Here is a 14,301-nt window from a genome sequence, read left to right as displayed (position 1 = left end):
AAAGTGGGATGGAGCTGCCTCTGGGCCTGAGTACCAAGAAAGGAAAGGAAAAGTGGAGAAACTGCCAAATTCTCCTCAGGACCTTCCGAGCTCCCTTGGGTTACTACTGCCTGAGTCTGTATCTCCTCCCACCCCACACCCCAGCTTCCCCCGACTCCCCTAAAGTTATTCGACTTGGAGTGGACTGTCCACTTCACTCTGCTCAGGAGCATTGGGGCCCACAAGAAAATAGCCCCTCCTCGTGGGCAGAGTTGGGAAAGCCCCATTTAGGGGTGTATCTGCCTGTCTGTCTCTGGAGGAGGCTCACATTTCTCCTGCTGCAACCCAGGCCCATTTCTTGGCTCTCCATCTGACCCTCACTCCAATTAATATGGAGCGAGGGTTCCACCTATTTCTCTCTTCTGTAACTGTCCCTCCCCCTCCCCAGCTGTCTCTTGGGGCTCTGCTCCCCAGGTTGGCTGCGGAGAGGGCCTCCTGGATCCCCCTTCCTCACTGCCCCCAAAGTCCAGCAAATGGACCTTTTTGCATTTTAAGAGTTTTCCTATGGGTGACAGATGGGGCAACATCCAAATAAAAATGCAGGAATCTTCTAAAAAATTCTTTCAAAGTTTTGCCAACCACAATGTGATTCCCAGTACATTCAGATATGGCAACTGGAATCTCCTTGATCTTCTGCCTTGCTTTCATCCCAACCTTCCCACTTCTCCTGTAACCATCCCCCACACCTGTAAATAATGCTATATAAATTGTTTATTAACCATTTTTGAGTGAATGCCAAACATGTCACTCTACATATTGGCCTAATAAGGTGGGTACTACTGTTTTCTCCATGATACAGACGTGAAAATCAAGGTTCCTGGAAATTAAATGTCTAGATTTGTGTTGTCCAATACAATAGCCACCAGCCACAAGTGACTGTTTAAATTTAAATTTAATTAACATTACATAAAATTAAAAATTTAGATCCTCAGTCACACTAACCAGATTTGAAGTGTTTCATAGTCACAAGTAGCTCTTGGCTACCATATTGGAATAAAGCATTGCCATGAGCATAGAAATTTCTAATGGGTGGCACCTGTGTAGACCAAGCAGGTCACTATCTGAGCCAGGATTCAAACTCAGAACCATCTGGCTCCAAGCTAGGCATGCTACTGAGTCCTTCCTCCGTGGAGGACCTGATCCCTGCCTCTCAGACTGAAGGTGACTGCAGGGGGAGCCTTAGGGGCTCTGTAGTTTGAATTTGCCTCCCTGGGGCCCTCCAGCCCGAGTCCCCCTGAGTCTGTGCCTTCACCCCCGAAGGTCTGAGAAAGGCAGGCAAGTTCAGCCCCAGGCTTCCTGGGCCCTCCTGAGTACATGTGTCTGCTTCTCCCACTGGAAATCCTTGATGCTTATTCTTCTCTTCACCTAATACCAGGCCTAATACCATGTCTGCAGGGTAGAGAAGGTCCGGTGTGCGTGAGTGTGTGTGTGTGTGTGTGTGTGTGTGTGTGTGCGTGTGTGGAGGGGGGCCCTAGGGCATCTGTGGGGTACCTGCCAGGAAAGAAAGTTAGTGTTTGAAGCCCCATGTGGGGCGACTGCAGTGAGCCCCTCTACTTCCCGAGGCCTCCTCCCACCCCTTGCCTAGGGTTCGTGTGATCCTTCCAGATTATTTGGGAAAGATCTGGCACAGCCAATTCTGCTTTTCTCTGGTTGTCCTTCCTGTACCAGTGCAGCGAGAGGAAAGGAGGGGTGGAGGCCGGTGGGAGAATTCTGCAGACAGGGTGGGAGGCTGGGCCGTCAGGGCACACAGCTTCCCCGGAATAGCAGGCTGGGAGGGGCCTGTGAATGCAGCCGCAGGACAGATAAACCGGCTGCCGCAGAGGAGGACGGTGCTGACGCGTTGTTTGAAGGCCCCGATAGGAGGCTTTGGGGGGAAGAAGTGGTGGGACTGGGATAATTCTCGGGGCTCTCAGTCTGACGCACATGTGCTTGGCTCACAGAAGTCTGATAAACACAGTCCCTCCATCTGCCTGGCTGATTTCCCCCGTGGAACAAAGACAGTTGCCAGACCTGCTTTCTACCAACTGCCAGTCATTATAGGTGGGAAGCTAGTGGTCAGAGCCCTGGGTTCCAGCTTTAACTTGAGGACAATGCCAGTGACAGCTGTAGGTGTCACTTCTGTTACACTTGATCCCTACCATGTGCCAGGTGCCATTCTAAGCACATTCACAGATTAACTCATGTATCTCTCATAGCTACCTGATGAGATGAGTGCTATTGTTATCCTCATTTTATGGATGAAGAGCCCGAGGTGCAGGGAGCTTAAACATGCTCAGGGACTCTGCCACAGTCTGAGCTAGGATCCCAGCGGAACACCTGGCTCCAAGCCACAGTCCTCACACCCTCCCCCATACTGGGACCCTGAGGAAGGCCCTCTGACTGACATCAGGAGCGGGAGCCTCTGGTCTCTGTTCTCCTGGCCACCCTATTTTAAGGGAGATGCTGACAAATTGAAAGTGGTCCCCAGAGCACAGAAACATACTTCATGTGAGCGATGGTTGGAGGACTGGGGATGTGTGTCCTGGTTCCCTGCCTCTGCTAAGTCCTGTGGAAATACTGAGAAGGAAAAGCTAACCATGAGAGCTCTGAGATGTCACTGAGAAGGAGACATTTGAGCAGGATCTCAAAGGACAAAGCAGTTTGTTACCTGGGCAACATGGGAAGAGGATGTCCCAAGTAAATGGAGCAGCCTGCATAAGAGTTCTGAGATGTGAAATAGCGAAGACATGTTCAAGGAAGGATGATGGTCTGGCTGGAGCAGAAGGAATGGGGTGGGAGTGAGGGGAGATGAGCCCACGTGGAGGTTGGGGTCCTCTCCATAGATCCTGCAGGCTGGTAGGCAGGGAGTCAAGCTCCTCAGTGCTGCATAGAAACCCCTCTCCCATGCCTGCTGCATTCTGAGGTTCTTCCTGCTAAATTCTGTGCAGGAAGGTCCGAGTCTTCTGCTCTCTGTGCAACCTGGCTCCCTCAGTGCGCTCAACTCTTTGGTGCGGGGGGCTCATCCCTTTGGGAAGCATGCTCTCACAGAACCTCCTAGGACCCAGTCCCTCAGGCTCTCTTGTCCCTTGCTTTGGCCAGTTTGTGGGAAGCTCTGGGCTGCCTCTTAGGGCACTGGCTGTCACTTCTTCCTTTGTTCCCCAAGAACAGTCAGAGGGCCTTGGTTTGCTGGGGAAACCTTTGGGGGTTTCTTGGGATGTAGAGCTTTCCATTAAGAGGTCCACTACTAAAGAAAAGAGGGTCTAGATCCAGAAAACCTGGAGGCCCAGGGCCTGGAACACTAGGGGCCTGGAAGCCTGAGAGAAAGTTATACCAGTTCTGTGAAAAAGAAGGTACAGCTTTGTTGACCCATTTATCTGCAGGGAGTTTGGAGACCAAACAAGGGTAGTTTGGGAGACTAGGAAAGGCAGGGAAGCAGAGGGTGCTGAAAAGACTTTGATTTCTGCATAGAACCCCAAGGTCTTCCACCCACAAGGCAAAAACAAAGAAGGAAGATGTGTCAAGACAGAAGGAGGTTTACTGGGGTAAATGCCCGTGAAGGATAAAAGAGGGAGGGGCAGGAATAGGCGGGATCTTCAGTCCAGGATGCGGGACTGACACCCTGGAAGGGAGAGAGGAGAGGAAGGAGAATTCAGCAGGAAGAACCTCAGAATGCAGTGCAGCCCTGAGAAGGTCTCAGGCAGACCAACAGGGAGTAGGAAAGACTGCCTGTTATAACCAGTTTTTGCTATAACCTTTGCTGAAGTCATGGTGTTGAAAGCCGGCACACATGTGAGGCTCTTTTCTCATCAGTCATCAGATGCTGGTCCAGGTGCTGCTTTCTGGCTGGCTCCCCAGGGTCAGTGGGCACGAGAACCTGGTGCACAGCTCTTGCAGGCGAAGGTTCTGCCTCCCCTCCTGCAAAGGCTCATAATTGGCATGCTGGCGGAGGCCACAGAGCCCATGGGTATGAGATGAGCCAGAGACAGGAGAGGCTTCCAAATGGGTGACCCAGGAGGACCCTGCTCCCGGACCTTAGAATTGCGAAGAACTATGTCCCTATGCGGTGCACAGGAGGAAGGGACCCAGCATTCTGCAGAGTTAAATTCTTGTAAATTCTCTGCTCTGGTTGAGGTCAGAATCTTCAATGTAACTGAAGGCCCAATAGCCCCCACATACTGCCTCCTTCCTATCCCTGTTGGCAGGGGCACAGACGCTTGACATCAGAAAGTCTCAGGGGACAAGAGATGCTAAAGTACATTATAGTAAACAGACCTTTTGTAAAGTTAATGTATTTTATGACCTGAGACTTTTGGCGATAGCTCTGTGATAGGATGAATAATGGCTCCCAAATATGCATGCATCCTAATCTCAGAACCTGCAAATGGTCCCTTGGATAAGTTGAGGATCTTGAGATGAACACCTCAACTTTAGCCAAGTGAAACTGACTTTTGAAATTCTGAACCCCAGAACTATTTGTGTGTGTTTAAGCAGCTGAGTTTTTGGTAATTTGTTGCAGCAGCAACAGGACACTAATACAGACTTCAAAGAAGATATTTTCTCAGTTTTCCCATGCACCAATTTTACCTCTTGAACTAAGATGCTTCAAAGAAACCACCACCTCACTGAGTTGGCAGAATTCCAAAACAATAAACATCCTCCGAAATATTGCAGACTCACAGGATGTGCGTTGGGTGAATGGGTGGGCAGGGGAGTCAGCTTTCCTGTGGATGAAAGATCAGCACAAGGTCACTGTCAGTGGGCGAAGTTGGAGGCCTAATTATAACTGTGGCCTTTTCAACTGGGCTCTGGGACAAGGTCTGTACGGCTCAAGTCAAGGTCACCATGTCGGAATCAAGTGGGGTAGGTGGTGTGGTTCAGGCTGCAAACCCTCAAGGGAGATTGTTTCTCTCTGTAATTGCAGGCTGAAATGGAAGAGAAAATGCCTGCCAGTCAGGTCAGCAGTCTCAGGGATGAGCTACATTTAAAACCAAGATAAAATCTCTTTATTCCAGAAAAGAATTTGGGGTTTGTTTGGAAGCAGAATTTGGGACTCTAAGTCAAAGACAGTTCCAAAGTTTGAACTCTTGTCACCCTGTACCTTTCTTAAAATATATTTTCTGCACAGATGGAAGAGGAAGACACTGGAAGGGAAAAACTTATGTGGACTTAGCCACGGATTAAATGGAAAAGTGGTAGTGAAATCCGGGTTAAGGGTGGTTAAAGAGGGAGTCTGTGGAGTGAAAACGGAGGCAGGTATAAGCCATGAGTTCAGGACTCTGACCAGTCAGGAGAGAGAGTGACAATAGCTAGAAGGGATAGCAGAGTGGGGCAAAAAGCTTTTTTGTTTGTTAGTTTCTTAAGGATAGGAAGGCCTAGAAAAGTTTAAATACGGAACAGAAGGAGCCAGAATAGGGAGAGAAATGAGGCTACTGGAAGGGCTGAGCTGTTGGCGTCAAGGACCTTGATAACATGGGAAGGGATAGTGGGATGGGGTCAGTGGCCCAGTAGCACAAGGGGAGAGAGCTTCCTTTCCTCCAGGGCTGGAAGGAACACAGAGTAGGGTGCAGGCTCTACTCCACTGCTCCATGTGGTACCACTGAGACATCCAGAGCCCAGCACGGTGCAGTGCACCGAAGTTCCAACCTGGCTCTTTCCAGAGCATGAGGCTGTGGATACGCACTCCACATGAGGATTTGCCTGCCTTAACAGAATATGGATTTGCACTCCTTTAAAACAATGGCTTTCACAAGAAAGAGGGCTTATTTTATCCCTGTAAGAATCCCACTTGGTAGGCAGTCCAGGGCGTCAGCTCTGTGAAGTCATCCAGAGACCAGGTTTCTTCCCTTGCATTGCTCTGCCATCTCTAGGACATGGCTCTCATCTGCTTGGGCAAGGCTGACCCACCAACACACATCCACATTCCAGCCTACCAGGGAAGAGCAAGAGGGGCAGCCTGGAGGTTACACTTGTCACTTGTGCTCATGCTTTAGGACCACATCTAACTGCAGGGTAGACTGGAAAATGTAGTTCCTCTGGGTAGCACGTGCCTAGCTAAAACACAGACCAAAGCATGCATGCCTGTGAGTCCTGGCTCTACATTCAGCCAAGTGGCTTCACCTCCCCAGGCTTCATTCTTCTATAAAGTGGGACCAGGGAGTCCCATGCACACAGGACGGGTAGCATCTGTGGAGCACTTGGCTGGGGTCCTGGAACAAACGCAGTGGGCATGCAGCACCTGTTATCTCCCACTCTCCCCTCTTTCTGCACTAGGGAAACCAATGTACCTGCACATCGGGGAGGAGATAGATGGTGTGGACATGCGGGCCGAGGTTGGGCTCCTGAGCCGGAACATCATGGTGATGGGGGAGATGGAAGACGCATGCTACCCGTACAGCAACCACATCTGCAGCTTCTTTGACTTTGACACCTTTGGGGGTCACATCAAGGTATGAGCCTACCCAGCTGAGACAGTCTACCTGCGAAATGGGATGTGACATGGGGCACTGGCTCCAACCTAACTGGGATAATGCCCACGATGCCAGCCTATGGGTAGGGATTCTTGGTAGAGCAGGGGATGAGGGAGAAGGAGGAGGAAGGATTTTTTTACCAAGGGAAGAGTGCCTTCGGGGAGTGGGAGAAGTCTTATATATTTCCATTGGCATGAGGCTCCACCTGTCAATACTGGGGAACAAGAGAGATGGACTCAACTTGGGAGTGACCCTCCCCCAGGTGACCGTCCACGTCACTCTGCACTGCCAGCCTCTGTGATTTCAACCCCCAATCATTTATTTCATTTTTATTTCACCTGATCACTTCCTAAAATGACTGGCTTTAACTCACACAAAAAGCCATATTTACAATCAACTCCTTAAAATGAGGATAAAACAATAAGGAGGGGAGAGGAACTAGAAGGTCTAGCATTAAATTTACCTTTTAGTTTCCTGAAAGAGAGTCAAGACTACAGAGTTCTCACCATGTAATAAAGGAAAAATGACACTGTCTCATTGGGGCTTGGTTTTTCTTAGCCTGAAGCTCAAAGAGGAATTTCTTTTGCATCACTACATGAAGTGTCTTTACCTGGCCTATTGAATAACACAAGACACACAAAAGTTCATGTGGCCACTGCTTTCAGTGACTTGGGACCAAAACTGAGAGCATAGTATTATGTTGCAGTCCTGTGAAGACAATTCTCTCAAAGCTGAATGCATGTGGTTTAAGAGTTTCATAATAGGGGCACTGCTGATGATTTAGGTGAGACAATTCTTTGTTGTGCGGGCCAATGTTATAGGATTTTTAGCATCTCTACCCTATTATCATTAAATCATAGCAGTGCTACCTAGTCACTGTAACCACCAAAGACGCTTTTACATATTTCCAGTCATCTTCTGGGGATGATGAGGGGGTGAGACTGGCAGCCCTGTCCTCAGTGGAGAACCTCATTAGAGAGACTAAACTAGAAACAGCCAGCATATGGTATAGAAGCCGCTGTGACAGCCTTTGCAAACTTGAAAGTAATTTCTGCGTGATCAGGTACTCTTTCCCACTGAGCCCAAAGTAGGCCTCAGAATCATTCTCAACACAGCTCTCCAGGACAGCCACTACTGGAGATGGCATTTGAATTGACACTTTGGGAAGGAATGATTAGTATGTCCCTAAGAGCATCCTTCCCTAGTTGAAATAGGCTGAGCCCAACTTTTTATAGGATTAATTTTCAGACTGTGCTTTTGGTGCATTCCTGGAGTACAGGTATTCTGTGTTGGTAGATGGTTCCCTTGAGCAAGCTAGCATGGCTCTGGGTGTACAGAGAAGGGAGCATGTGAGTGCTCACTGAGCAAGGCTCGGCCCACTGCTCCTCATGCACACTCCCAGAGTGCACGGTCTCGAGAAGACCCCTGGCTCAGCATCCACCTTCCCTCTGCTGGGAGAGGGCCTCAGTGGTGGGTGATGACTCTTGCTGCCCCACTGTCTACCCTAACCTGAATTCCCCAACCTTTCTAGGGCATGCTTTTCCCAGCTTCTCCTAGGTTATCCTTTCCCCAGAATACTCAGTGGCTGGGAGGGAAGGGGGGCTGAAGCAACACCAGATACTGCACAGCTCCTCTGAACCTCTCTTCTGAGCAATTTATTGCCTTGAAACATCTCTGTATCATTAGCAGCACCTTGCTGGTCTCTCTCAGCATAAAAAGGGGCAGACCGCTTAGCCCATATGCAGAGAGCATCTTTAATTTACTGAGTACCCAGGGCGGTAATTCACGAAGCCGTTTGGGCAACTTTTGCCTTTTCAAAATGTGAGCATCAGCCAGGGGGATCAGGAAGTACCTCATGGACGCTGTCTGACTCTCACCTTTTCTCTCCCAGTTTGCACTGGGGTTTAAGGCAGCACACCTGGAGGGTGTGGAGCTGAAACACATGGGACAGCAGCTGCTGGGTCAGTACCCAATTCACTTCCACCTGGTGGGTGATGTGGATGAAAAAGGGGGCTACGATCCGCCTACGTATGTGAGGGACCTCTCCATCCACCACACGTTTTCCCGCTGCGTCACTGTCCACGGTTCCAATGGCCTGCTGGTAAGCACATCCTTCCCAGGGAAGCAAGAGATCTGGGGGCATTTGAGTGTGTGACCCCTGCTTGACACCATATAGAATGAACATTACCCCAAGGGCGTGGTGATGGGAAGATGAAGAAAGCAAAAGGGATGTACCCAGGGCCTGTAGCCACTTTCAGTTCTGTTCCATTATAATGTTCTTCCATTATAAAGCAGGACCGGCTGTCTCTGCATTTTAAATTCTCTGATCTAAAACCTCCCACCAAGTGTAGAGGAGAGAGCATGGGCGTTGCAGCCCAGTCTAGGAGGACCTGGATTTGAGGGCATGACCCACAGGTTATGCACTGTGGGCCTTGACGCAAGATGTTTAACCCTTTGGACCCCAGTGCCCTCCTCCATCAAGTGGAAAAAGAACACCAAACACAGGGCACTTGTGAGGATTCATGAGCTGCAAGGGCCATGGGGAAGACGCAGGGCCTCGTTGGTAAACTCGTGAGGAAGGGCTGATCACAATCTGGGGCTAATTCTCCTCATCATGGGGTAGAAGGGCTGCAGCTGAAGAAATTGGTGCAAGATGTGGGATTTTTTCTGGCTCATGGAAGAAGCAATGGCAAATATTTTCTGGCTGAAGCTGAAAGAAACAGGATTTACAATAAATTCAGACTGTCAGGGAAGCAGTAGAACACATTGAAGCAGACACTTGGGTTCCCATCTGGGTCCTGCCACTTACTGTGTGAACCTGTGCCAGTCGTGTGGCTTCTCCTTGCCTCCATTTACACTTCTGTAAAATGGGGATGATGGCACTACCTAGCTCACACGGTTGTTTCAAAGATTAAATGAACAAAGAACATGCTCATTTACTCACACTCCCATGACTGGGAGCCGGAATCTGGTCTGTCTTGTTTGCTCTTCTGTCCTCAGGGCCCACACAGAATAGGTACATAATTCACTGAATTAATACAATGAAGCAAAATATAGACATTCTCACTCACGTTGGTGATTATGATCGGAATACATGGTGAAAAGAACAATCTAGAATTGGTTAAGAAAGATCAAAAGTCTCAGTCTTGAGAGCATTACTTGATTTAAGCATTCATCTGAAAGTGTTGTGCTTTGATTTAGTTTAAATTTGCCCAAATTTAACTCTAATAAAGAGAAAAATATCAAGACAAGTGGAAACTTGCAGATGTGGGTTGGCTTGGGTAGAAATGGTCCTGAGTCAGGGCAAGCACACACCTTGTGGTTTTGCCGTGTAGCTCTCAGGCAAGCGAATTAATCAGTCAGGTCATCTGTTTCATTATATGGAGAAAATGATAGCTGTCTCTGTTAGAAAAGTTTGAAAAGTTTTGGAAAGTGTGGAATGTTTTTTTTCCCATTTTGGTAAGAGCAAGCCTTGCTTAGAGTACTGACCAGGTCCCAGCCACGGGAATGAGCTCTCTGGAAGGCAACGGAGGGGCAAGAAGTGCTGAGGGTGGGGTCAGGGACTTGTGACACCCAGGGTCATCCGTCAGGACAGTGCTGAGAGTGAGCATCTCTGCAAGGATGCAGGTTAAGGAGAGGCTGGGAGAGCTAGCACAAGCCTTTCACCAGGAGTCTGAGTTAATGAAGAGACAGAAGCCAATGAATGTGTGGGTACAGGAGGGCAGGCAGCAAGGGAGGAGTAGCCCACAGAACTGGTTCATTTGGGGAGGCCAGGTGGGTGAGCTGCACTCACAGAAGAGGTAGAATCTTGGAGCCAGAGTCTTGGGTAACTTCTCAGAACCAGGAAACCCTTCCCACCCTGCATACCAAGGCCTTCCTCCTCTCCAGCCCCGAGGAATGCCACTGCCAACCTGGAAGGGACCATCCTTCAGCTCCCTGGGTGTCAGCCAGATGCCATGCAGCCCAGACACCATGCACAAGTCTGTCTGAGGTGCCAGCTGTGGGCCCTGTGCTGGAGGCCACATCGGGCTCCCAACCCCACTCAGCTCAGGGTCAGGCTTGATGGCTAAGCTGGTGGGTTAGGGTTGGCACCCATAGCCCTGCGCAGCCTTTCCAAGGTGAAACCCAATTGCCATGGCTTAGAATCTAGAAGTGCAGGCCTCCAGCTCTCTGAGCCCAAGAGGCAGCAAGGAAACAGAATGTGTTCAGTGCCCTTCCCCCAAAGCTGCACCCTTGGGTAGGAGGGGTTGGTTTATGGATTGGAATCTCACCTTACAAATGCTCCATCACTGGGGCAGAGAGTTCCACATTCTGCCTCAGAAGCTGGAAAACCTCCATTGGTATTTTATATCTGCTTCCTTCATTTTGTCTCGAAGGCCTTACCAATGGCTATGTTTGGGAAGATATTTTAAGCTGGTGGTTCAAAGAAGGCCAACTATAGACAAAGACTTTATTCTAACATGAGAATGCAGAGGCCATGCGGTAGTAGCATCATGGAAGACAATTCCCCAATGCCACCCCAAATCTGGAGGATCCCTAGATCTCATAGAGGCAGTCATTGGCTTGTTAAAAAGAGGGGTTCCTAGATTTGCAGAGCTGAGGGGTGCCTTAAGTTTTCCCCTAAGCTGATCCTATAATGTCCTGGGAAAACCTTAACTTGTGGTCTCCTTTGTCCCATCCTCCATAGACATGCTCTGGAGTCCTCCATCCTCAGAGAACAGAGTCTCCTTACCCCTATTTCCCCCTTGCGCAGCCACCTATGCCCTTTCCCTTTCTTCATCACCAACTTTTGCAGAGTGGCCCGACTGTGCGACATCTCCTACTCCAACTTCTTACTCCCCTCCTAACTGACAAAATGTGGTTTCTAAATTTCTGCTCCCATGCACCTTGGTGACGACTCTCAACAATGCCACTCAGCAATGTCACCAAAGAGCCTCTACTCAACAAACCCACTGCTCCCTTTTCCATCCTCATCCAACTCTTTGCTCTTGTCTTTTTTTTACCATAGCAAATATTACGTGTGGCCACAGAACACTGAGGTTAAAGAGCAGAGGCACAGAGACCTGGGTCTGAATGCAGCTGGTGGGACCTTGGGGGATCTATAAAAACTTTCTGAGCTTTCATTTCCTCCTTTGTGGAATGAGGATGCTGATAGAATGGTCCTCAAAGTATCTGGGGGAAGGTTAAACCAGGTAATGCATACACAGCACTGACATGAAACAGTATTATCACTATGTGCTTCTATATCTAACTATTTCTGTGTAAACATCACTGGTTCCATGAGATGATAATAGATATCCCCACTAAAAAAAAAAAAAAAGTGTGGATTCTACAGTTAAATGGCTTTGGCAAACACTGCACACATATCCTCTCTCCCTCTTTGGAAATTGGAAATTCATAATACATGCTAGCATTGTAAAGGCTAACTCGGAGTATCCTAACGATGCCCAAACTCATTTAACCACAGAACCCCTTCTTCACATATCTATTGCATCTCACAGAATGAGTGTTCCACAGAACAATTTGGGAAATGCTCTCATGATATTGACACTGCTGATGTTGTCTTCTCAAAACACAGTAGTTAGAGTACCAAAGTTCCAGGATGCTGGCAGACGTGGGAAAGCCTGCCTTCAAAGGAAGGCTCTATTACACATTATCTGCAGGCTGGACAAATGAGGGGTAAGATGGACATCTTTAATGTGTGTTTCTGAGCTCTGAGACCAGAAACAGGGAATCACATTCTTATTCCCTCCTGGAGGCAACTGAATCCATTCCAGTACTTTTGAGTCGGGTAGAAAAGATTCCAGTATGGGTCTTGTTTTCTCTTCCTTCCTTCTTTTAGGTAGAGGAGTATGTGGGAGAATAAACCACTTCCTTTCCTTCTTCCCCACCTCATTCATTACTCAAAATGTGTCACCTTTCAACACATTTTACCTCCCAAAAATGCCTCCTAAAGCAGCCAGACACTTGAAATCACTGGCCCTAAGAGGCTGCCACATCTGGCCATGCAGGCTGTTCCCTGTACGACTGCAGGGGACACCATTCACGTGGACTGCAGTCCGTCTCCCAGCCTCCAGCCACAGGGAGATGCCTTTTCTTTGGTACTCTAGTAAAGATGGCCTGAGCCCCCATACATATATAGCGGGAAACCCAGTGTCCTCTCCTCCAAACTCAAAGCTCTGGAATTGTGGGAAAGTCTTCTGTTTTTCCTGGTCACTCCTTTTTATGGTTTCTTAAATTCCCAGTCTCAATTCTTGACCATGCAGCTGCTCTCATCTCTCCCTCCCACATAAGCCCAGATGTGGAACCCAGACTCTTGTCCTTGGTTTCCCCCAAATTTCATAGGCCCAGGGCTATTACTGGCAGACTGGGGCAAGAAATGGAAAGGTGGAAGGGATACCTTAGAAATTAACTCAAGAAACAACTCAAATTGGAGCCACAGCTCTCCCCCCTTTCCTTATTAATATCTCAAGGGACCCAGTGCTTTCCCTCAAGCCTCAACCATTCCCACCCCATCCCTGAAAAAAAAAAAAAACTCATTGCATTCTTGACTCCTCCCAATTTTTCCTCCCAACTCCCTTCTTTTGGGGGCTTAGAAACTCATTCCTTTCCTTTTTAGAAAGAGTAATTTGGTTTTCTGTTTCCTTTCCCAGCTTCTATTTGCATATTCAAAAACTCATTAAAACACTCAGCTAAACAAATGGCTGCCCAAGCCAAGGCTCTTCTCTTTAGCAGCTCAAACAAAAACAATAGAAACGTGGTCATTACATTCTACTTTTTAACATGATGAAATTTGTTGTCAAGTTTCTCACTCATATGAAGTATGTCACACCCACCCTAGAAAGCAAAACAGGTACAGTTGACTCCTGCTTGAATTTGTTTTAAACAGCAATTTCGTTTTCTTGCTTGGTATTGGTTGACAGTAGAAATTATTATAACTGGGGTGACTACATGTCCTGGTTTGCACAGAACCTCCCCATTTTATACCTGTTGTCCCAGCTCAATTATTAGTAGCACCCCCTTTCACTCACAAAGGGTCCTGGTTCAGATGGCAAACTAAATGGTCACCCTAATTGAACAAGTCCCTCATGGCTGTTTCTGGGTCTTCGATTGTCGGACAAAGGAAGGAATTTTCTTCTTCAATTCTCATGCCTAGACTCCATCTGTCAACAACTGGAGACTAAAAACAGCTTTCAGGGATCACTTCCGTAACTTCCAACCATCCACAGGGAAGAAGTCCAGGAGAACATAAGATAAGGAAAAATACAATTTTGCCAAGAGCCTTAGGGAGCTTACACATGACTTCTGATTAGCAAGCGTAGGGGCTTGGTACTCACCTGTAAGTCTGTAAGTTTGATTATCCAGCTAAAATCTACCAATTTATCACCTATCGTCTCTCTGTCTACCTATCTCAAGCTATGCCACAGTTTAAATATTTAATTTTGGGAAATGCTCTAAGTTGTAGAATGTTAGCGCTAAAGGGACTTTTGAAGTCACCCTGTCGTACTTGAGACAGGCAGGCAAGTCACACAGCAAGCTTGTGACTGAGCCAAGACTTGAACCTTTATCTTTTAATCCCAACCCAGTGCTTTCTTCTACTTTTTCTTGCTTCCCTTTTTTCCCTATATGCCTGCCCCACCCTGCTCCTAATGAGAAGAAAGAAAAACAATCCAATGTGAGAGGATTATTCCCCCCCTGCACTGTTGAGTATTGATTAGCACCCAAGTTATGGAATCAGACAAATCAGGAAGCAAGTCCCAATTCTGTCCTTGTAGGGCAAGTGGCCTTGGGCAATATCCTAAGCCTCAGTGTCATC

General features: G+C 48.1%; 1 protein-coding gene across 7 annotated transcripts in view; it reads left to right on the top strand.

The window, feature by feature from the left end:
- The window catches only part of LOC119531689 (cell migration inducing hyaluronidase 1), a 169,765-nt gene that overhangs the window by 123,119 nt on the left and 32,345 nt on the right, over nucleotides 1-14,301 (top strand). For 6 of the 7 annotated variants that reach the window (XM_037833228.1, XM_037833226.1, XM_037833227.1 and 3 more), the window contains 2 exons: nucleotides 6,283-6,464; nucleotides 8,377-8,586. In XM_037833228.1, the coding sequence (XP_037689156.1) occupies nucleotides 6,283-6,464; nucleotides 8,377-8,586 (392 nt within the window). The remainder of the gene's footprint in view (nucleotides 1-6,282; nucleotides 6,465-8,376; nucleotides 8,587-14,301) is intronic. The other variant, XM_037833224.1, reaches the window with a different exon arrangement.

This window comes from Choloepus didactylus, chromosome 4 (genome assembly GCF_015220235.1).
Source record: "Choloepus didactylus isolate mChoDid1 chromosome 4, mChoDid1.pri, whole genome shotgun sequence".
Lineage (NCBI taxonomy): Eukaryota > Metazoa > Chordata > Mammalia > Pilosa > Megalonychidae > Choloepus > Choloepus didactylus.
Note: the sequence above shows the minus strand (reverse complement) of the source record. Positions and strands in the feature narration are given on the sequence as shown.